Below are 25,255 nucleotides of genomic sequence, written 5' to 3'. Positions count from 1 at the left end.
GCTACCCTATTTCATAATTATGTATTAGCAAGAAACTGATTACTTAATTTCTGGTGCCTAGAATGTAGAGCCCTGTGAAATGTGTGCTTGCATAAGAATTGCAATTTTTTTACTTAAACAAATCTCAGAGCTCTGTAATACTAAACTATTAAGACTTAATACTGACAGTTAAGGACAGCTGCATTGCAACTTGACAATACTAGAACATACTTCTATTAATTTTGTACACACATACTGTGCAGTTTACAGTAATAAAGGGCATGAGCTTAAGCACTTTTAAAATTCCATTGATTGCAGTGGGAGAAAATAGAACTTGTTTAACTTTCCCAACGAAATCAAGGAGATTTTTAAAATAAATTTAACTTTGGCTATATGATGCCCAGTGTGTAATACACCCTTCTGATGCATTACACTGCTAAAAGCAACAACATGATACTACAGAAACATTTGTAGTATATATAGTGCCTCACAACATAATGGCTCTGAAGCACTGAGATTATAATTTTGTTTTTTTAGCATCACAGTTTGTTCTAGGACAAGCAATATTGCATACCTCCTTTATTATTGTTATTTTTAAAAGTGTGCAATTTTCCCTCTGATATTAAGCATGGGCTGCAAACCAGAGAGTTTCCCAAGATATTCTTCCAATGAGGCTGTCCCAGATTTACAGTTTATAAGAAATTTTTTTGGAAGTAGGTAAGTGGTGATAATGAGAACAACTAACAGCCACAGCAGTTTAGATTGCTCATATTACACATCTAATTTTCAATTATGCATTTCACCACTGCTCAAACATATTGATCATAATGATTTTGCCAGGGACGTTCTTTCCATGATGTGAAGAATACCTGTCACCCACGGGAAGGGATCACATTTGTGCTTTACAAGCTACAGTTAGTAACACCAGGTGCAGCATACCTGGGAAGCACCTTTAACACTCATCAATAAACAGCAACACCCAAGTCGTTCATGGCAGAAAGAGCCAAATGCTTCTCCACCATTAAACTTGACAACAGCATCCCCCCTCCCCATGCCTGTGAACCAGTTACAGTTAAGACCACTATAATACAGCCTGTATTACATGGTTTAACAACATACTAGTACAAATCCACTCATCACTGCAACATTAATATAGTGGGGATTTATGCTGACATTCAACAGCACAAACATTAGATGCATATGTATGGCCTCCTATTTGCCTTCTTAATCACAGTAGATCTTATATTTCTCGCTGCAAAACACCTGGTTGTTGTTAAGCACAGCCCCTTCTGACCTGTCTCCACATGACCGTATATGACTTACGCTGGGGTTACTACTCTTGGCTTTGGAAGTAGATTTTGTGCGCACCCTTTTGGACTGCTCGTGGTCCAGCTCAAGATGCTCAAGGCGCTGGGTCAAAGCCAGCTTTTGCTGAATGGCCATGCGGAGCAACGAGTTCAGTGTCTTCTTCTCATCTTCAGCTGCAGCCAGTTGGCGTTGCATTTCATCCAACTGGGTGACATACTCATCACACCTGCAATGAAAAGGCATTTTTCAGCAACAGAGCTTTTTGACCATCAGCATCCAAGAACTATTTCATGTTTCTTTTAGTTACACTGATTTCAGTGGCAGCAGCTTCTGAGATTTTTTTCAAAATTGTTATCCAGGAGAGATCCCATAGTTTCTGCCTTACCTCTTATAGTAGAATACAAAGTCTCTAGCTTTGCAGGACCAAAACGTGGAAAAGTTCCTTTTTTGACTACTCCTCTGGCCAGACTAGCTGGGGGACTCTAGGAGTGGTAGTCCAAAAAAGTAACTTTTCCAAGTGCTGAGCAGAAGTAGTCACAAGAAATCCATTCTAAAATCTTTTTCCCCAGAAGGTTTATGAGCTTTGCACAATTTTTACAAGAAAATGTGCATTCAGCAGAGGCACACCATATATTTCCCAAATAAAGGAGCTCTATTGTGTTGGTATACCTTCCAGCCATGAGGCAAAACTATCCAAGAGAAGTGTCACTAGGGGGTGCAATGGGGATGCAGACTACAACAAGTGACATCTCAGAGGGGAGTGGCTGCCTTCTGGTATGAAGTGTACTGCACTTTTTTGTGGGTAGACTTGGCCTCCTGGAGACTGAAGGTCCTGGAAGGACTTCAGCTGAGAAGCTGCCAGCACACCACGGTGAACTCCTGGAGGCCTCTCCCATTGCAGAATGCTACATTGACTCCTTTAGGACTTGTGAATAAGGCAAGTAGACTGAAACAACCCAGGACAGGAACAATTTCTTTGGATGCTGCCATCCACTAGTTGTTGATGATCCTATTCCTGAAGGACCATTGGCCTAGTGGGTCTGAGCTGAGGGGAGGGGGGAATAACTGCAAGAGTTTCTGCCCTGGGTGACATCAGCTCTAAGGACGCCACTGCTATCCAAGTTGGTTTTATTTATTGTACCTATTGCACTATTTACAATTAAGTTCCAATTTTATCTCCTACCAAAAGAGCCCCTATGATCCTCTTTACCTGTGCCCTCTACATCACAAGAGACCTGGGGCTGTTTCTCACTACACATTTATAGAGCTGCAACTCCACTTTCAATTGCTATGGTTTCATCCTATGGAACTGCGGTAGCGCATTTAAAGTTCTCAGCCAGAGAGCTCTTGTTTATATTATTATTATTATTATTTCATCTGACCAAACTAAAAAACCCAGGATTCCATAGGATGCAGCCATAGCAGTTGAAGAATAATCACAGTGCTATAATTGAGTAATGACCAGGACTTGGAGACAGAACTCAGTAACTATTAGATTGCATAGTTTCAAAAGTGGAGGATAGCTCTCTTTTGCATTTTTGTTCCAGTGCATCTGTCATTTTGTCTGGCACATAGCAAGGCTAACCCAATTTTACATGCAAAATCCATTTGAAGACTGTCATAAACAACAAAGTGTTGGGGCAACCTCCTGCCCAGCCTTCTCTACACACACACACCTACATTTTGCTCAACATCCAGTGTGAAGTCTCATGGAGAAAGGGAAAATATCTTCACAACACTGTTACATTTTTATTGGTCCTTTTAAAAATGCTTCTTTCATTATCCGACTTTGAGAGAGTGCTTTATTTTAATGGGTTTACATAGCTATCACTATAATAGGTTACAAGACTTTCAAAATGAAATGCAAATCAAAAGCCCAGGTAAACTACAAAGATCCAGATTCTGTTTCTATCAAAGCAACTCACTCTGAAAATGACTACACACCTCAAAATGGGGTCATTTTGATATGGAAATATGGTTTTTCTTTGACTGCACATACTGAGGTGTGGTTCAGGCTTCACACTGCCTTCTCTTCACCCCAAGAACCTAAGGAACAGAACTGTCAAACCGTAACTATCATTTAACTGTGCTCTACTCAACCTCATTAATTAGTGTAGGACACTGTAATTAATGTTCATTGGTTTTTCCTTGCCAGAAGGTATCAGTACTGTCTTTTATGGAAATACAGCAAAGTTATATAATAAGGGCATGCCGAGTCATTCCAGGGCTTCTTAAAGACCTTATAGACTGTTCCACAGAATGTCCTGCAGTTAATGAAGATAGCTTGCTTTCTCCTTCCCTACCTCTCCCTCACACATGACACACGGATTCATAGAGAAACTTTTTAAAGTTCCACAAGTCATATCCAGAATAAAACAACAGCCAAGCTCAACAGTGAATTTTCCTTATCTTTAGCCAAGCTTCATAACCACAGCTAGCACTCACAGAGATAAAATTAGAAATAAGACCATTGAGATCTGTGGGAATTTTAAGGGTTTTTAACGTCTGCATGCCTCTTTCTAAATTTGATCATATACATGGCATATTTCAGATGTACTCTGAAGAGGGCTGCTGAAAATGCCAAATTTACCTACAAGATAAATAAACTATATTAAAATACATATTAAAAACTAACAAAAATTAATCTTAAAAAAAATAGCAGGAAAGAACAACCCAGCACCCAGATTGTTCTCAGTACCAAGATTCTGCGGAATCCTAGCTTATGAGAATCTAGTATCTACTTCTACCTCAACAATTTTTTCTCTTGTTACTAAATGGTAGTGCCATTAAAGAAACAGAATGAATTATAATAACTAAGCATTCATTAGATTTGCACATGTAATTACTTTTACTCTTATACATTTGAAAAAATGAAATGTTAGACTAATACTTTGATATTAAGCACATTCTCAGCTCCAGTGATTAAAGAGCCATCTAAGGTATGTCATTAATTTACCATATTTTTAAAAAGAAATGAAGCAAAATATATTAAGCCTTTTGGGACAAGGCTTGATATTTGGGGAAAAGTTGAAACCTTAAAACTTTAAAACCCTGAAAATGCTACAGTAGTGGTTGAATTATTCGTTTTGAAAATAAACCAGAAGTGAATGTGTTAGTGATTATATTACAGTTTCAAAAGCAGAAGAGAACTAGCCTTGCTTATTAAAAGTGTCGTACACTTTCTCTCTGCATATTTTAATTTAAATAATCTGTAATTCTACAGCATACTTGCTAAAATGGTTAACCAATCCCAGGATATTTTCCCTTCTGCATTTCATTATGACATAGCACAAGACATAGCCATACATTGAAAGAGGCACCTGCCATTAATTAGTCCTCTCTAGTCTAGTTTCATTTATACTCAGTGTGGTGACTTTAAAGCAAGTGTGTTTAAAAAGGAGTCACACGGAATGAAATGTGAAAAAGAGAACCAAACCGAAGCAGTATCCTTGCACCAATTGTACTTTTTATCATTAAAAAATACCAATTTCTTTCAAAGCCCAAAGTGAAATGTACCCACTTCTGCTTTGGGAATTTTTTTTTTACATTTTTCAAAGAATGTGGAGCCCTGGAATGACCCGGGCTTGAGAGAGACATTAAATTAGTGTCCAGTCCTGCTAAACATGCCTCCCCTCGCTTTCCTTGCTTAAATTTCTGTTGTGAAACAGGCAAAGCCAGTAGAGTGTGTATGTTTAATTTGCTTTGCATGAACAGTGCTCTTCAGGTATTTTGGCTTTGGAGCCACTAAATCTCCCAAGTTTTCTCTGACAAAAGTGGTAGCTTCAGTCCTCAGCAATATTTGTTTCTCAATAAGAGAGAAATTCTATTATTATTATTATTATTATTATTATTATTATTATTATTATTATTATTATATCTCAGCGAGTGAAGTCAAAATTTTGCTTCTTTGTGCTTCAGGAAGGATTAGGTCCAAGTGGCAAAGCTGAAGCAGCCTGATGCTCATCCAGTCATCCTGGCTATGCAGAATTCAAAGGCAATGAGAGGTAAGGGCTCAACAAAAGGCCATCACAAAGAGCCAAAGAGATGTTTCCTTTAGGAAAACTGGAAAAGATTTTCACCTTCCCCCCTCCCTTTTGATCTTTTGTGATAACAACAGAATGTATGCCAGCATCCAAGTGTGAGGTTCACCACATATCTTGTCCCATGTACAAAAAACAACAACATCACAGATGGCTGTGGGAAAATCCCTCAGTGGATATAACCAATTAGGCCAAGCTATTTTCTTCTAAATATAGCCTTTCCTTCCTTGACTAACAGAACTGAAATTCCTGATCTGCCTTGGGGAATGGTATCTGTTCTCCAGAATACCAGTCAGTTTTCCTCTCACAGAGGAGCACAAAAACTGCCGTTAACCTGCCAGATGTATGCCAAGATTAGACTACTCATTGCCTAGAACCCCTCTCCTTATGTTTCCCTGTATTCTGATCCTAACTAAACTCCTCATTTCAGAGGAGATTTTCCTCATGTTGCCTGGCTACACTGCTCTTTGCTGAAAGGAATGAAGGCCAGGGGGCAGGCAGAGAGTGGTGGGGAGAAATCAGAAACAGGTTTTGGTCCAGTGGCACTGGAAAGGTTGGCTGCCTTTCCAAGAGAATCCCACCCAGCCCACTTGACCTGCTTGGTAAAACATGGGCATGGTCTGAAAGGCATTCTGGCAGCAAGGAATGGGAACATGTCATTGACAACTTAACTTTACAGACCACATGACATGTTATTCTATGGCAGAAATGGAAAGAACCCTGATGTTGACAGGTAATAGTGTGTCACTTAAGCTGCAGAAGAGGAAAGGCAGAAGACCTGCACCTGCACTGCCCAAAGCATTCATGGAAATGATTACCTGTGTTTTTCTATTTCTGATTTGCTCTGTAAGCAACATCACCTAAGATTGTTAATTTAAAAATATCAGAGAATCCTACACTAAATAGCAACTAGTTCTTCAAACAGAAATTTTAGCAGATGCTTGTTTTTTTAAACAAACCAAGCAGCTGGTCCCTCCAAAGACAAAATAAATTATTGCAGCATTGTAATTAACTAATTGCCTTGTTGTCATATGCCACATGGTATTCCATGCTGCTCAAGGGTGCTTGTTCTGTCCCTACCAGCATCTATGATCCCTGGATTGGTTATGTGGAAAGGCAAGTTCTTTCCTCTGTGCCCAGGAGAACAATGAGGAAGATTGGTAGACAAGAAAGGGACATTCATCCTACTTCATTCAATGCTATGGAATTCTGGTAACTGTAGTTTATTGTGGCACCAGATCTCCCAGACAGATAAGGCTAAATGTCTCATAAAACTACAATTCCGAGAATTCCACAGCATTGAGCCATAGCAGTTAAAGTGGTGTCAAACTGGAATATTTCTGCAGTGCAGATGCAGGCTAATAAGGTTTTTTTTATAAACAAGCTAGTAACACACACACCATTTGGGTTAGTTATCGGGGCTGATATAAAGATGCTAACATCTCGCTTCTTTTTAACAGACATTGATATCTGCAGAGTGTAGATGGAACATTTTATTGCTAAGAACAGTTACAAAGTGCCAAATCTGTTCTCAATGGCAATAGTGTTCACCTCAACCATTTGAAACAATTTGAATAGCAGCCCAAGAAGCAGGGCAGAAGAAAAAAAACCCATGTGTTCTAAACTAGGACTTTATCATACGGAGAAAATCGTGTGTTTAAAAAGGGATTTTCCTGGGACAGTTGTGTGACCAAGGCAAAGGATTTCTCATGACATCGCAATTAGAGAGGACTTATCCCAGGAATAAATGGGAATGCTCCAGCAGCAAATCATTCACAGGGAAATCTGAGTAATAATCTGGATTTTTCCACTCCCCCTACTCATATTCTGCGACAGGAAATTCCTTTCGTTACCAGTCATGTTAGCAGAGCTACACCTGAGCTCTCCTCCTCACATGCTGACAGAACCCAAATGAAAATGCCTGAATAGTATTTAGATAAATGGAATTGCTCTCCCAAACTTTTTAAAACAAAGCCCCTATTTAAAACAGCAACCTCCTAAATATGCTACAACTGTCCTCCCAATTGTTGTTGCAGCAAATGCCAGGGCTCAAGAAAGTCCACTGTTTTGATACAGATGGCATACCACCCCGTTTCTATTTAAAAACTGGTTAGAAAAGAAAGAGGTAAAGAGTCTTCAAGGTTCACTCAGTTCTTTTCCCTGCTTCCCAACCTGCCAAAGATTTTGTGAAGAATGACTTTATCGTTATACTGTAGTATACAAGAATCTTAACCAACATCTGCTCAGTCCCTCCTGCATTTATCAGTAGAGTTTCTTCATTGTTTTCTTCTATCCTAGTGGTTCATGTTAGCTCCTATCATTAAGACACCTTAGCTACATATTATATTTCCAGAACAATTTCTTACAACAGGTATTTTTCAGATGAACAGCATGAGGAAAAAACTGCTCTTCCATATTCTCATAATACCATAACTTTGATTTTCCAAAGAAGCTTATGAGAGGTAATGATTTGCAAGATGCAAACAAGGAACCCACCATCGTTTATGACCTGATATAAATAACCACACCCTCCAACCGAGGCCCGAAACCGACGGGCAGGAAAGAGCAGCTTCCAGCCACTTATGGGTGACGCAATGAAAGTCTGCTCTGCGCCTGCATCCTGTTCAGGACAACAACAGTGGCCCAGATCAAGACCAGGCCGTGTGGTCACCACGGTCCTGCATCGACTGGAGGGATGACTGGGGCTGGAGCAGCCTAAGGCTTCTTCAAGCTGCTAGTCTTCATGACCCCAATGCCACATTCATGAATAAGAGAAACATTGTTATTCAGTGATTAAATTACTAAACTAAGTGAAAGACTGAAACATTTCTTTTGTAGTTAATTCCTGTCAAGTTGGCTTCAGTTTATGGCAACTCTATGAATCAGAACCTCCCAGAAACGTTTCCTTTATACCTTCACTTTTCATCCAATCTTAGCATTTCCCGCCCCCCGCCCCCCAAAATTACTGAATTTTGGTTGTGATTAATCATTGTAAAATCATAACTTCTTCATAATGCTCTAAATCAGGGAGGAAAAACATGAGACCAACCTGATGCTACTCAACAGCAATTTACATAATCCATCACCACTGGCTATGGAAGCTGGAGTTGACAAGAGGGGTGCACATGCTACATCCATACTGAAAATTGTCATTTTATAATCCTTTTAATGTAAGGAATTCTTAACTCAGGTAGTAACATTGATTGCAATGAGTGATTCCTTCCAGTTCTAAAGAACACACATATTTAACTTGGGAATTCTGTGTACATGTATTATATAAAATGCAAACCAATAAAGAGAATGTTTAGCATGTTTGTTTGAATCAGAAAACATGCATTTTAATGTATAAAATAAACTCTCTTTATCACAATGACATTCCTCACACTGACAGACACATGCACACTCACACCACTCACTGAGTAATCTCTCGATCTTAACATTTTTGAAGTCTGATAATGTAAGAACTTAAGTTCCATTTATTTTTCCATGGATATCCTGTTCATGGTGTGTTTTACCTGGTAGCAAACATAGCCCTCAGAGAAGAAAAGGTAGCAGCATCTTCTTTTAAAGCCTTCAGTTCATTGCGCAGCTTCATCATCGTCTCTGTAACCATGGCCTTTTCGTTTTCATACTTGCTCTTCAAGTTGGCAAGGGCAACCTCTGCTGTCTTTGTGTGTATAAAAAAGAGCAAAAGAAAAATTTCACAATCTATTGAACTTTTCATGAACTCATTAGCTAAGGAAGGTTTAATCTGGTCAAATACCAAAACAAGGGCTTGGAAAACTGATTTAGTTATTCTGCAGGATTGTACGCCATAGGCAAGTTTACTCGTCTATATTTATTGTTTTATGTACAGCGCTGTGCAAATCTAATAATAATAATAATAATAATAATAATAATAATAATATGACATTATATCTGAGAATATTCTAAATGCAGTCGGCCCTGTTTATCCACAGAATTTTTTATCCAGGGATTCAAGCATCCATGGCTTGAAAATATTCAAACAAAGCATAAATTCCAAATAGCAAACCTTAATTTTCCATTTTATATAAAGGACACCATTTTGCTTTGCCATTATATTTAATGGGACTTTGTTATCCATGGAACTAAACCTCAGTAGACAACAAGGCCCCTGTGTGTGTGTGTGTGTATTTAAATAAAAAGTTAAATTGTTCTAAATTCTCCAGATCTCACAAATAATTCCCCATAAAACTGTCTGTTTACCTTGTGTGCTTTTGCATGTATACAAGATCAAGGTTGTGTTACCAAGAGTAGGCGGAAGTCAACAGCACCCAAGGTTCAGGGATGGCAGACACTGAAGCCAAGATCTGTGCACAGTGCGGAATGAGATGGCAGAATGGGCTGCACTAGCTTCAAGTACAGTTAACATTTTTTAAAGCTTCTCCTATGAATCCTCCACCCGCAGCCCACCATTTCAGCGCAATTGTATAAAACTGTAGATCTGCCATCCCTCCCAACCCCATCCATGCAAGAAACCTTGTTCACCTGTTTGTTGGCCTTAAGCACAGTCCTCAGAGTTGCTATTTGCTCCCTCTTGGTGCTTAGCAGAGACTTAAGCTTCAGGATTTCCTCCATAAGAGCCTCTTTGTCTTTGTCCACTACTGGCCCAAGTTCCTGGGTAGTCACTCGTTGCCGAGACAGCTCTGTTGTTCTGTCTACCGCTGCTTGCAAATGCTTGATCTGGTCACGGATTATGGCAATCAGGTTGTAAATGTTCATAGGTTCCTTTCGGGGATCAGATACTGGCGATGGGAGAGATGAAACTGGTGAAGGGCTACTTTCCCCACTCCCGCTCTCTGATTTTCCTAAGTCTATAGACAATAAGCCTTTAGAGAGCAGGATGGGAGATCTGTGGCCTTTGCCTTCTGGACTGGTGCGTCCCCCTTTCCCCTCTTTGTAGTAATCCAGCATTACCCTGTTTGGAGTTTCATTGTTGCACATGCACACATGATGGTACAAGTTGGCCAGTTCCTCACTGAAGGTGACCAGTTCATCCTGGGCTACACTGAGGCTACCTTGGGTTTCCCCAGCGACATCACTGACTTTCTTGAGTTCCTTCTCCAGTCGGACTACCTGCTCCCTATCCTGCCTACTAGATTTTTCCAACAAAGTGATCTTTTCTGTCAGAGCCTGAGTTTCTGTCTCATACCTGTTCTTCTCCTCTTCATATTTGGAGTCACACTCTTCATATTTGGCCTTAAGGCCTTTAAGCTCATCTTTCAAGTCACTAACCTCCGCTACGGCCACTTTATACTTGCACTCTAGAATCTCTGGGCCATTGATGTCAACTTCATAATAATCTCCATCTTCATGGCTGTCACGTTCCTTTTCATTGTCAAGAGCAGACTGGCGTTCCTTGCTGACTTGAAGCTTTTTCATGGCATTGAGGTTCTCTGTAAGTCTGCCAACCTTTTCGTGTTGCTCAGAAAGGGCTCCCCGAGTGTTCTCCAACTGCTTCTGAGACTCTTGGAGTGTAGACAACAAATTCATTTTTTCCCTTTCCATCTATAATAGAGACAGGGTAAATGTTTTCTTTCTAAATATACAACTGTTTTCACATCTGACATGGCTCTCTGATAGAACACACACACTTTTCATACAACCACACATACAAAATATATTATTTATTCAATTTATACAGTCAGCCCTCCATGTCTACAGATTTTGCATCCATAAATTCAATCACCCACAACTAGAAAATATTTATTTAAAAATTCAAAAAGCAAACCTTAATTTTGCCATTTTATATAAGGGACAACCATTTTACTACTGCTGCTGCTAATGCATTCCCATCAAGTCATTTCCTACTTATGCTGAGACCCTAAGGTGAACCTATCATAGGGTTTTCTTGGCAAGTTTCTTCAGAGAGGGTTTGCCATTGCCATCCTCTGAGACTGAGAGAGTGTGACTTGACCAAGGTCACCTGCTTTGAGTCCTACAAAGGCAGAATACAGTGGGCCCTTGGTATCTGCTGGGGCTTGGTTCAGGGACCCCCATAGATACGAAAATCCATGGATGCTCAAGTGTCATTATATACCATTTTACTACACTATTGTATATAATGGGGCTTGAGCATCCATGGATTTTGGTATCCATGGGGAACCCTGAACCAAGCCCCAGCAGATACCAAGGCCCCACTGTTATCTGCCTTTCTTCCACTATAGGAACCAAGACAGGTGACATTTAGTTCTAAGTCCTATGCAGGCATTAATTAAATGTGTTCCATCAACATACAAAGAGAGCATTGTTCTAGTCTTAGCTCTTCTGTTCCTAGTTGCATAATTCTCTTCATGTGAAGAGTGACGAGTTGAAATAGGAGAGTTCCATGTGGAAAGTGACAGGTTGGAGCAGGAGACTTTCTTCTATGTGTGGAAGCTTTCCACATAATTGAGAAACTTTAAGAAAAATCAGTGTCTTCAATCATATAGAGAGCATCCACAACCACTCTCCTATTAAAACTTGCCACTGTCCATAAAAGAGACACAAGTGAGGATGGGGGATGGTAGAACTTGCCCATTCCCTTCTTTGTCTGTTGACTGAAGCTACTTAGATGACAACTCCCAAGTTCTATCAATTAGACTGCTGACATCTCAATATGAGTACCTTAGCATAAGATAAATATATTTGCTAGGATGATGGTCAGTTAAATCTGAGCCTCATTCTCACTTACATTTATGCTTCGGTTCCTGAACCGAATCGTTGATTTGGTTCAAGTGAAATTGATCTTGGAATGATTCCCACTACGTTTGCTCCAGGTTCCTGTGACTGGGGGGGGGGGAGCTGCAATGGCCCCGGCCTTCTCCCCGTCACTAGCTTCCCTTGCCTCCCTTGACTCTCCGTACCTAGCCCAGTCCATCCTCAGCTTCTCTTCAGCCTTCTGCAGCCTCCTTCTGCTCTGTGACCTCCTTCCCGGCTTCCCTGCAACCTTCTTGCAACCTCCTTCCTGGCTTCCCCAACCATGGGGAAAGCAGAAATGGAAGAAGGTCGCAGAGAAGCTGGACCTCCTTCCCAGCTTCTCTGTGACCTTCTTCAGTTCCAGGCTTCCCCGCAGCCGGGAAGCCAGGAAAGAGTTCACAGAGCAGAAGGAGGCTGTGGAAGGCCAAAGAGAAGCAGGGGATGGACTGGGCCAGGTACAGAGAGGCAAGGGAGAAAAGTGACAGGGAGAAGGCCGGGGCCATTGCAGCCGCCCCCTCCCCCTGGTCTCAGGGAGCGGATTCAAATCTGCTTGGTTCCCACTTGGGCTGAATTGATTTATTAATTCTCTGCCCTACTCTCCAACTCCCTGGGATACCCAGAATATGCCTATTTGTTTTTGACTTGATCTCTAAAACAGAATTAAGATTACAAATAAGTCTGAAACAAATGTCACAAGATAAACATGTATTTAAAAAAACCAAGATAAACATGTGTACTGCATTCAAAGAAGTGTGTTTATATCCACAAAAGCTCATGCATAAGTTAGTCTTAAAGATGCTATTGTATTTCCTTTTCCCAGCTCCCCTTTCCTTTTTCCTTTTATCCTCCAAAAGACTAGCACAGCTATCTCTTTGGAAGATAAACTAAACAATACTTTTAGATGCTATCCAATGGTAGTAAGAAGTACCTTCTTGTAACCAAACAGAATCTAAAAGCAACACATATTTTTGGAAATGATTAATTTTAGGTGGCATAATATAACACATATTTCAGGAATATAGCTAACAAACATTTACCTGCATCAGTTGTTGTTTTAGCTTCTGGATTTCAGATATATTCAGTTCACTTAGGAGATCCGACACGAGACTAGGGGCTGGAGGGAAGCTCTCATTTTTCTTGGGGGTAGATGCTTTGTTATTGCCATTGATTTTGCTCAGGCAGTTCTGTTCAAAGCCATTCACTATTTCATCATTATTAGGCTCTGTGGTTTCATCACTGAATTTCAGTCCATCCAAAGAGATGTTCAGGTGGCTGGTATACATGGAATCGTTGATATTCATATAATGAGACAGCTCCTTCCGAAGGTTATTCTTCTGTTCACGTTCTGTCTTCAAGGTTTCTAAGGCCTCCTCAAGTTGACGTTCAGATATTTCTTTCAACCTTATTGCATCTTCTAGCTGGCTATTGAGGAATTCAGTAACTTCTTCAAGCCTCTTGATTTCATGTTTCAGCCCTTCAAATTCCACCTGTGACATAAACAATATCACTATAATATCCAACACACAAAGGTGAAAGAGATTTTAAGAGAATGTGACACAAAGAAAGTCAAGAGCTTTTCATGTGAGCAGTTAAAGAATCATAATAATCTCTTTGATCAGAAAAAGTTGAATATTTGCACACTATTGCTTTCCTCTTAAGATGGCAATGCTGTAAAATGCTGTACTCTTACATACCCTGTGCCCTCTCTAAACAGGACTGCTACTAGCATTATTGCTATTATTATTTGGCATATATTATTGTTGACCATCAGATGGATATCAAAATTGAGATTAATATCTATTCTCTCCCCCCTCCCCCCCCAAAAAATATGGAACTTGCACAAGGAATAAAATTGGCATGTGTTTAGTCACATACCCAAGTGATTTTCCAATATATACCTGCTATCTGAAATATTTCAGTTGCATCTGATGAAGCTGACTTAATTTGTAAAAACATATGTCATAATACATTGGTTAGCTGCCAAGCTGGCACAAGTCAGTGTTGCATCTGATGCAAAAAAACTACTGCAGCTCCTCCTCTGCAAAACATTTCTTGTCTTGTCAAGCAAAACAAGCTAAGAGCAAGTTAAGTTTTGAAAATGAAAGAAAGATGAAGTTCACAACATCAAAGGCAGGCACTGTCAGAGATGAAAGAAACAAAAAATCAAAAAATCAAAAAAAAAAAAATCAAAGCACTTTGAGAAAATTCCAGCAAGCTGTCCACATGACCATCCAAATCTGAGGTGAAAACAAGGATGTTCCAACACCTACCTGATTCTGTTTCAGAACAGACACTTGCTTCTGAAGGCAGATGTTCTCCTCTTCGAGTTCAGTATAATCTTGCAGCAAACGAGCTTCTCGGAATTTATATTCTTTTATGTCATCTCGCAAACGACCCCTCTGGATCTCCATGTTCTGATTTATCTACAAAAAATACATAAGATCGACTTAAATTTATATGGCCTTCAACTACTGATTTTAAAATGATAAGCCCATGCATGAGGAGTAACTTAGTGTTCTAAATGATGGCTATAAAGAAATGGCATTTCTTAACAGGAGCAAAGCAGAATTAGAATGGATGCTTTTAGAAGTGAGGACAGGTCGACTTCAGGTTGAGATGGCAAGACGACCAGCTGTGGGAATGAAAAGCTCATTGCCCCCATAGCCACCAAACCATGATTTTAGGGGTTCTTAATTGGGAGAACCCTGAAATTACTCCTCTGGGAAGAGCGGTAATAAATGGGGCTCGTTGGGGACCTGAAATTCTTTCCCTGATAGTGGAGCCGGCCTCCAAGGAGGAGAAGAAAGGTTGCAGAGCAGCCAGAATCGCAGCTGGTTAACCTGCTGGGGGAAAAACTTTGCTTCCAACCTTTTACAAAAAAAAACAACAAACAAAACTTTAAAGCAATCTGGTAGACTACAACCTTACCAATCTTCAATAAATCCCAACAGCAGCAATGCTTGCCATTTAAAAGAAGCTACAGACAAGAAATAGGAAGGGGGGGGGGGAGGAGAAAGAAAGAAAGAAAGAAAGAAAGAAAGAAAGAAAGAAAGAAAGCTGACAAAGATCAGAAAGAGGTGATCCATTAAAAAGAAGAACAAAGGACAAAGGATTAAAAATATTGGTGAGTGTTGGGGAAAGCTGTGAGGAAAGCAAAATAAAGTTAGAGGGTGAGATTTTGAAAACAGAACTGAGACGGGGACAAAGTAACTGAGTGAGTGGAAAGCGATCCAAATTGGAGGCGGAAATATAGTCCAGTGACAGTGAAGGAGACGAGAGGCAGATTGGAGATGGGTGTGGAGAGAAAGGAAAGAGATCAAGGAAAGCGGGACTTTGTTAAATCAGTGGGAAAAAATAGAGAATGGGGATATGAGACCCTGAGGATTATAATATTTACCCCTTTTGGATTACAATTAGAAGAAGATAAATGGGACTGTATGCTGAAGATATTTAAAAGAATGGATCTATGTAATAACTTTCTGAATTGGATAAAACAAATTTACCTCAATAAAAGGGCAAAAATAATAGTTAATAGAGAAAAGACACAGGAGATTAAAATCCAAAAAGGTACCCACCAAGGGTGTCTTCTATTACCATTATTGTTTATAATGGTGTTAGAAATGGTGTTAGAAATACTCAACAAACATCAAGACAAAGAATATCACAAAGACAGAAGAGGAAAAAATGTCCTGTTGTAAAATTACGAAGAAGGTAAAATACCTTGGAATATGGATTACAAAAAGAAAAAGGTTTATTTGAAAACATTTATAAACAATTATGGATGTCGATAAAAATAGATCTGAGAAAAGAATCTAAACTTCATTTCACAATATTACGAAGAATCGCTGCAGTCAAAATGATGGTACTCCCTAAAATAATTTTTTTATTTCACAACATTCAGATTATAATTAACGAAAAACATTTAAACAATGGTAAAAAGATCTTAAAAATGTCATATATATACATAAATATATACACATATAAAGAATGAAATGGAAGACTTTGACAGATAAAACTGAAAACGGTGGTTGCAAAGTCCCTAATTTAAGATTATATTATAATGCAAGCACATTGCTGTGAGTATCAGATTGGATCAAATTAGAAAATGATAGAATTCTAACACTGAAGGGATTTAATAACCGATTCGGGTGGCATGTGTACCTCTGGTACAGAAAAGCAAAAATTCATAAAGACTTCGAAAACCATTTTATCAGGAAGTCACTATTAATAAATTGAATTTAAAAAATTATAGAAAGAATCCCTGTTTGGATATTGCCGCAAGAAGTGTTTCAAGGAATTCATCTTGAGGGAGAGAGAGGCAGGCTAGCTCCACCAGGCCTGCCTGGAAGAAGACAAGCGCTCCCTTCAGCCACCATCTTGAGGGAGAGAATAGGCTGTCCCAGCTCCACCAGGGCTAGCCTGAAGATAGAGCGCCCTCCCTCCAGTCCATCTGCCTTGGTCCAGGCCTCAGAGGGAGAAAAGAATGCTGTACAGTGGACCCTTGTTATACACTGGGGTTTGGTTCCAGGATCCCCCGTGTATAACAAAATCCGTGTATGCTCAAGTCCCATTAAATATAATGACATAGCAAAATGGTGTCCCTAATAAAAAATGGAAAATCAAGGTTTGATATTTGAAATTTAAACTTTTTTTGAACATTTTCAAACCGTGTATGCTTGAATCCGTGTATAAGAAGGGCCGACTGTACCTGATCCCCTCCTCCCTCACCATTCCCTTCTCCTTTTGTGTCGTGTCTTTTTAGATTGTAAGCCTGAGGGCAGGGAACCATCTATTATCCCCTCTGTTGTAAACCGCTCGGATTCCCAGTGATTAGGCGGTATATAAATAAATCGATTATTATTATTATTGTTATACAATAAAAGGACAGAATACTTCCTTCCACCATTTGAATAGCATGATTTCATTCTATCTCCTTGTATTTTCTAAACCCCCTTGAATGTTGGTTTAGTCTTGTGGACAGAGTACTGTATCAAATTCATCTCAAGGAAACTTAGGCTAAAAGGCTCACCCAATCACATAGGTCTTTCTGTCACAGAGTACAGAAAGTGGACAGAGATGTGCTTTTCTCCCTTGCTCATAATACTAGGCCCAATGAATCTGTATGGCTGGTGATTTGTGAAGCTGAATGGTTGAACATTTGGGATAATTAACCAGGCTATGAAATTTGCTACCACAAGATAGCTACTACCCTGAATGGCTTTAAAGGGAAACTTGAGAAATTAAAGCTATCAGTGGTTACCAGTCCTGATGGCTCCATCTTATCTCCAGCATGTGACAGCATGCATCTCAATACCAGTTTCTGGGAAACAACAGGGGAGAGGGCTATTTCCATCATGTTCTGCTGCTTGCAGGCTTCCTATAGGCATCTGATTGGCCAATGCAAGAAGCAGAAATGCAGGACTAGATAGGCTGTCTGTCTAGCCTAGCAGGGCTCTTCACAGTCTTCTTAAATCACAGGGTGTTGTGAGGTTAAAAAACAGTGGGGATGGAGATGAGAACCATGAACTCCCCCCCCAGTGCCTACAATTAAAAACTAGTCGTAAAAAAATAGGCAGTCAAAAAAGCTTGAAGCACTACATCCTTCTTCCCTGATAAGCTGCGATTAGAAATGCAGTCTTGCACTTGCTTTATTGTTGACTTGCTTAAAATATAAGCCTTCCAAGTAGCAATCACATCACTTCCACAAACCACATAGCAGCAAATTTGTACATAAAGACTATTGAAAGAAATTACAGACAAGCAACATTACAGATATTTTATATTTATTTACATCTAAGCACTACTGTTCTACCCCCACAATGTATTTCCAACATAGTTCACATTCACAGATAAAAGTGAAGCAATATCTCAAGTATAAAACAGAGAACTAAAATGTTACCTGCACTCACTTCATTCTCTTTGTCTTCATGCATATCTAATCATGACAATACTGATGAGTTAACATAACACAGTCATGAAGTGGGCAATAATAAGGAAGGAAAGAACTCAAAGAAGTCATGTTTGGTGGCAGGGGAGGCAGAGCCCAAAGCCTTTTGTCATTCAGGACAGTAAGTAGAATCACCTGAACAGCAAATCCAATAAAGCTAACAACAGCTGTCACTCAGGTACAGATTAAAGCAAGTCCTCTTGCTTGTCCCAACAGAGTTGAAGACAAAGGATCACAACCTGGACAGTCAGAGACTGATCAACCAGCTGTATAATATATACTGTTAAAGAAAGGGAAGAGTAGTCCATATTGTATCTGGAAGGTTCCTAAAGATGAAAACACAAGTGATGAAAAACTAAGATACGCTGTCTGAATTTAAAACAAGATCAGTCTCTTCTGGCAGGTCTATCCAGATGATTTTTAAATTGTGAGTTGTTTTAATATGTAAATGTCTTATTTGCTTTTTTAAATTGATGTGTGTTTTTAACTGATGTTGTGTATATATTAATCTGTTGTTGGTCCCTACCTTGATCCATGAGGAGAAGAACATAAGAAATAATCATCATGTGGGAGACACTTAACTATCCAGAACAAGGTGGACTACTGTGACTCCTACAGATGTTTTGGATTACAGCTCCCACTGTCTCTCCAATTATACCAGCTAAAGCAGAGAGAAGATGTCAGAATCATCAGAGGAACCCAGTGGCCCAGACCTGAACAACTGTATTACTGCAGATCTAATAAAAATGTGCATAACGTTTCAGTGCCAGGCCTAGCAAATCTGTAATAGGAATAAGGACATGAAAGGCTATCAACACAGATTCCTCTCATTTTATATTCCTTTCCCAACTGTTACCAACATGGAATGTGTCAACACTTTCACCAGCTATTCATCATAACCTTTTCCCTAGACCATCACCTTTTTGTCTCAGCATGCCCACTTTGCCATGAAAACCCACTGGATGACCTTGGACAAGTCACACTCTCTCAGGCTCAGAGGAAAGCAAAGGCAACCCCCCTCTAAACAAATTTTGCCAAGAAAACCCTATGACAGGTTCACCTCAGGGTCATCATAAGTCACATCAACAAATTCATAACTTTACATCAGTGGCACCCAATGGCCTCCCTGTCACTGGGATAGGAGATCTGTGCTGGAGTTTAGCTTAAGCTCTAAAGGGGCTATCCAAGCTGCTGAAACTGTTTTGGGGATAGGATTCAACACACAAGGCTTAAAGTCTGAAGTAAACGCTGGAGTGGATTTACCACCCCACTGGCACAGAATGCACCAGCCACAACTGCTTTTCAATTATTCAGATGTGCCATTTGAAGGTCATTTTTATTATTTATTATTTTATTATTTTATTTTTTTTATTTATATACCGCTATTCCAAAGATCATAGCGGTGAACAGCAAGTAAGCTAATTAGCAAGTAAACTAATTTTGTGTTGAGAAATACAAGGTCCAAAACACACTGCAGAAATAATCCAGTTTGAGACCAATATAACTGCCCTGGTTTAGTACTAGGGAATACTGAGAATTGTAATTTATTGGGGCACCAGGCCTTTCAGACAGAGTAGGCTAAATATCTCACAAAACTACACTTCCCAAAATTCCCTAGCATTGAGCCAGGGCAGTTAAAGTGGTCTCAAACTGGATTATTTCTGCAGTGTTTTGGACCTAAGTTATTTAGGCCACCTCTCTCTTCACCCCTAACTCCAGATAAATTATATAACATTTAAAAAACACAATTCCCAATACAGATTCTTTAGAGACTCCATTTCAATACTCACAATGAGTAATGTTTCAATTATACAAATGAATGTTAGCCATGCCATTCCATGAGTCTCCACAAATATAATAAATTGAAACCCTTTCCTCTAGTTGTTTTAAAATATGCAACAAATAATTTCTCTGAAAAAAAGATTAATTAGCAACCAATTTCTCGGTGCTTAAAGGCAGGAAAAAAGCAAACTAAGACAATTTACTGAGAACAGTACTGCTCACTATCACACTTTTGAAAACAGTAACAACAGATACGAAGGTGAGACAAATAGCTTGCTCAGCCTGATACTCTTGCCATACGTACATTGTTCCTTTTAAACCAACAATCCCATCTTTTAAAAAAAAATTCTCACTTAGCAGTTTGGATTTTATTTAGAAATAACATAGGGCTAATCTGCCTTCCTGGGCAGACAGCGCAAGCATTTGATTCTGTGGTGGAGGCTAGAATGGGAAGCAAAACATGTTGTTTCCAATCTTGCTGTTCACACTTTCAGAGCGCACCAGCTGCCATTTCTCATTAACATCCTGTGTTCAAGAAGACCAGATATGGATTTTGTTCTCTCATGCATGAGTGAGTGAGTGTGAGTGTGTGTGTGTGTGTACTGTATATATATATATATAGAGAGAGAGCAGAGTGCAGGCAATGTCTGTTTCTCAAACTGTGAGATCTTTGACTTATAAAGTAGTGGAAAGGCATTAAAGTAACTGTCTGAAAGTGTTCTGTGAGAATTAATGGATGTATTTCCGGGAGAGGGGGGCACACGGGGGAGATTTACAAATGTCTCCCAAAGACTAAAAGAAAGAGGTATTTTTAAGAAAAGATGATTTACCCAAAATTATCTTGCCACAATTCCATATTGCGCCTATAGAATTGTGTAGCTTGTTACTTGAGTCCTAGTTTAACAATCTAGATCAGAAAGTGGAAATTACATGGCCTATGGGCCACATGTGGCATCTGCTTCCTACATTCCCACCTATAGTCCTCTAGAATTTTTAAAAATCTGCAGGAAAAAGTTCTATTTCAAGATGGAAAAAAACAGCCCAGGTCTGTGATTCTGCCCCTAAATGCTGTGTGCCAATCCAAAGCGGATGAAAATCAAAGTGACCATAAGGGTCTACATTGTCACTTCTGGTTTCAGGTACTGGTAGTGATGTGGCCTGCAGTTGGGTTGGGAGGATCCCAAAACATGCATCCCCCAGTCCTCCATGTCAGTCCATTCCCATTCTAGATGTAGGTGAGAATACAAATGGCTGTTGTGGATGACTGCACGTCCTGTAGAAGATGCTAAGCCTTTATCAACATTGTAATCAAACATTCACCAAGTCTTTGGGGGCGTTCCCACTTGGCAGATAAAATGGATTATATTGGAGCAATTCTGATTCGGATTATGTTCCAGGAATAATTCAAATTTTTCCCATCGTTTCCATTACCAAAAGAGGCAAATTACCTCGATTCATTTAAACCTTGTTTTCGTTCCCATTTATTTTAAATCGCTTTATTTTAAAGCAGATTAACTTGCTCCCCGTTCCCATTTGTGTCCACAAGCTGTCAAACAAGTGCGTAAGCTTCAGACGTCACAAGTCTTGGGGGTTTTTTTGGGGGGGGGGGGGGGGGCAGCCAATGAACATTGACTACAGTACATCCAAGGCTCTTCTGTTGTGTCTCCCCAGACTAGAAGGAGGCTTGGCAAATTGGATCAAGGAGGAGAAGGCAGCGGGCTTCATTAATGGGGAGAGAATCTTTGGGGAAGAGAGAAGATAAGGCTCAATCCCCCCCCCCCCCAGATCCCTGGGCGTCCAGGCTCTCCATTCCCCAAAATCGCTTTTCCTTCCTCATTGCTCCTTAGGCTGTTTGGAGGGCGATCAAGCAGGGATGTCCTGCAATGCCCATCCCATAGTTCCTCTGGAATGAGCCTCCTTTCCCAAAATCGCTTTGCTTCCCCCAATGTTCCTTGGGCTGTTTGGAGGGCGATCAAGCAGGGATGTCCTACAATGCCCATCCCATAGTTCCTCTGGAATGAGCCTCCTTTCCCACAATCGCTTTGCCTCCCCCAATGCTCCTTGGGCTGTTTGGAGGGCGATCAAGCAGGCATGTACTGCAAAGCCCATCTGCTGCTCAGGTGCTCAGGCAGAGGTGAAAAAAGAAAAAAGAATAGTTTAAAATGGTGTTTAATGGCTCTCCTCACACATCGGTCTATGAATGAGGAGCAGAGGGGAGGTTGCAATCCACCGGGGGAAAGTCTATGCGAATTGAAGAAAATGGCACTGGTGATGCAGAAAGAAACCAAAGAGGGTGACACCCCCAGGCCAGCCCCTTGAGCACTGCTCCTCCCATCTCCAGGTTCCCGAATCAGACACCCTTTCGTTCCCATTCAGATACAGCGAATCGTACTCCGCTTTCAAAAATAACTCGCGTTATAAATGACTATTTTTTTTTAAACCGAATTATAGGCTGATAATCCAGTTTAAAAATTTTAATTCGATTCTCATTCGAGATGCTGTGGGAACGAATGAGGGGTAATGGCGATTAAATTCGAGCTTCAGTGGGAACGATGCACCCTAAATTCGGATCATGACCCGCTTTATAGGTAAGTGGGAACGACCCCTCTGTTTCCCTTTCCTCCAAGGCTCAGAAGCCATGGGGAGTGGGAAGAAGGTGGTGACAATCTCAGACCCTACCAGAATCTAACAGTGCAAGTTCCAGATGCCAGCAGGACATAACACTTTCCCCAGCATTGATGTTGATGAGAAACACCACCACCAACCCAGCAAGGCCTCAGATTACCTACCTCTGCTTTCCCCCACTCAAAATAACATTTCTGAGCATTGGGGAAAGGGCAGGTAGCAAGAGTGCACAGAACCAAGAGTTCTGACCTCTATCCATCTTGCAACCACTCAAACAAGAGCATTCACTGATGTGAGAGTCCCTGTCTGAATGCTGATAATATTTCTACAGAAGATTCATCTATGAAGCAATCATTGTGAAATTTGAGAGTTGATAAATTTTACTTACCTGGTCTACAAAGTAACCCCAGAATTCTCCAGCCAGCACAGGCTGGGGGACTCTAGAAGTTGTATTCCAAAAAATAATGGCCCTGGACAAACAAGCCCTTTAGCATGTCCTGGCGACGTGCTGGGTTGCCCCAGGGCGCTGTTTCTAGACGCCCCACAACCCTTGATTTCCTTGATTGACTCAATCCATCTGCAATGTGGTCTTCTTCTCCTTCTACTGCCTTCCTCTGTAAACAGCACTACTGTCTTATTCCACAATTTTCCCTAAATGTATCTTCCTTCCCCTGATCAACTCAAGAGTAAATGGGCACCTATGAGAGTATTAATTAATGGAATCACAGTCCAATTTAAACCATAAAGCCTCTAATGAGCTACAGACAAGAGCCTACATTAACCCATTATTGCCCTGGCTTTAGTGACCAATAAATCATTCAGTGGGGCAGCACCGGTGTGCCATAGAAAACATGTCAGATTCATAGCCTGAGATGAATCTGGAGTATTCTAAAATGTACTGTATTTTAGAAAGAGGACTTTCTAGTATTTTCCTCATACTAACTGGTATTGGGCACAGAAAAGAAAATATAACAGAAATGTTGGAGGCAGCAGCCTTGTGGAGCTCTTCATTTCACATCACAGCAAGATGAGGAACCAGGGAAGCATCAGCTTAGGTAATGGGTTCAGAAAGCTACCAAGTGCTGTCCTGCATGTCTGCCTAACCTAGGTTATGGGAGATGCATCTATTTGCACACTAAACAAAGACTGACGAAATATGGAAAGTTTGGAGGAGAGAAATACTCTTTCACCATGTCTTATGAAAAATTTAAAAGACGAGTACAGTCAGCCATTCCAGACCCCTCACCCCCAGCGGATGCCCAAAACTTCAGGACCCCAAGTCTCGTGTTTTTTAACTGCAGTGCAGCCGTGTATGCACACTGCCATTAGGGCCAATTGCCATCTGTGGATGCTCAAATCTGCAGATGGCAAGTCCACGGTTTGGGCAGGCGGGCGGTACAAATACTGCAAGAGCAAATACAAAAGTGAACATGGAAATAAAAGCAAATCAGAGCAAGTAAAATTCCAGCATTAAAAATCAAGACTAAACCAATGAATTGATCTATGTTGCTGGGGAAAATGCAAAAGTGTTCACCTATTACCAGAAAAAAGAAGCAAAGAAAGAAAAAGAAAAGAAAAGAAAAAAGAGAGAAAGTGGCAAGCAATCCTAGCTGAGAAGAGAATTTCAGTGGTAGGGCACTGCAATGGAAAAGGCACTATCTTTGGTCACTGCACACCTAATGGTGACAGGGACATAGAGAAAAGCCTCAAAGAATGCTTTTAATACTACAGTACTGAAGATCGTTGATAAGAAGTTACCGCCTAGGTACTCTCCTAAAGCTGTAACTCACCAGACCAACCTTCCTCAACCCAGGACCTTCCAGTTGTTTTGGACTACAGTTTCTACCAACCATAGACAGCATGGTCAGGCTGGAGAGCTGTCAGGTAGGAAAAAACTAATATTATACCTAGCTTTAATGATTTAAAACAGTTATACACATCATAGTTTTAGAAATCTCATTTCAATTCCCTTTCTTTCGCTTTACTACTCTGTGACATTCTTCTGCTGCTTGGTTGGTTTAAGACTTCAGTCTTCCACCATTATCATATTCCTCCATGAAATTTATGAATATAGGCTATAACAGCTAGTTTTAATACAAGATATAAAAAGAAGTATGCCTCATAAAAATACATACTCAGCAGTTTTAAATAGGGTTTTGCCTTGAAGGGCTTCATAAATAAAACAAATGCTTTAATATTTATTCACTCAGCTTAGCTTTGAAGCACAAACATCCGTTTCCTGTCCTGCTTTTTATGATATGAAGTGGTCATACCTTTCAAAAGAGATATGATATGATATAGGAAAGAGCAACTTTTACTGTAGCAGAGATACAGGCAGTAATGGATGGAGAACTTTTTATTCCTAGCTCTTGTCTGAATTTGAACTTTTGTCACCTCAGACACTCCATCATTGTGGGTGGAGATGTGTGACCTTCAAGGATGAGCACAGTCCACACACATAAAAGTTCTGGCTCTGCCTAGGTTTCAATACAATTTGGGGGAAATGGACAATCTGAAAGCACCATAGCTACATTATGTGACAACAAGGAAGGGAGCCTTCTGGGTTGTGGCAATTTGATTATAGACCATGCTTCCCCATAGAAGTACAAATAATATCAACATTATATTATTTTCCTCTTTTGGTCAAAATGTATTTCCTTGCCTTTTCCTTTTACATTTAGAGCTGGTTGACATGAGCTATCCTTTTATTGCCTGCCTTATGTTGTTGTAGTGGTAGGGTTTTGTTTGTTTGTCTGTTTTAAGTCTATAATGTATTAGAATTTTTAGTACATTTTGTATATCTCTCAAAATGATGGGTGGTATCAAAATAGTTTAAATAAGTAATAATTAATAATATTTGGGGCAGGATGAAAAA

General features: G+C 40.1%; 1 protein-coding gene across 5 annotated transcripts in view; it reads right to left on the bottom strand.

Moving 5' to 3' along the window:
• Positions 1 to 25,255, bottom strand: part of BICD2 (BICD cargo adaptor 2) — a 123,305-nt gene that overhangs the window by 4,358 nt on the left and 93,692 nt on the right. For 3 of the 5 annotated variants that reach the window (XM_042451011.1, XM_042451014.1, XM_042451016.1), the window contains exons 3-7: positions 14,297 to 14,449; positions 13,064 to 13,513; positions 9,837 to 10,856; positions 8,843 to 8,994; positions 1,303 to 1,513 (exon numbers count right to left, since the gene is read on the bottom strand). In XM_042451011.1, the coding sequence (XP_042306945.1) occupies positions 1,303 to 1,513; positions 8,843 to 8,994; positions 9,837 to 10,856; positions 13,064 to 13,513; positions 14,297 to 14,449 (1,986 nt within the window). The remainder of the gene's footprint in view (positions 1 to 1,302; positions 1,514 to 8,842; positions 8,995 to 9,836; positions 10,857 to 13,063; positions 13,514 to 14,296; positions 14,450 to 25,255) is intronic. The other 2 variants (XM_042451012.1, XM_042451015.1) reach the window with 1 other exon arrangement.

This window comes from Sceloporus undulatus, chromosome 2, assembly GCF_019175285.1.
Source record: "Sceloporus undulatus isolate JIND9_A2432 ecotype Alabama chromosome 2, SceUnd_v1.1, whole genome shotgun sequence".
NCBI lineage: Eukaryota > Metazoa > Chordata > Lepidosauria > Squamata > Phrynosomatidae > Sceloporus > Sceloporus undulatus.
The sequence above is the reverse complement of the archived record's forward strand: the minus strand, read 5'-3'. Positions and strand labels throughout refer to the sequence as shown.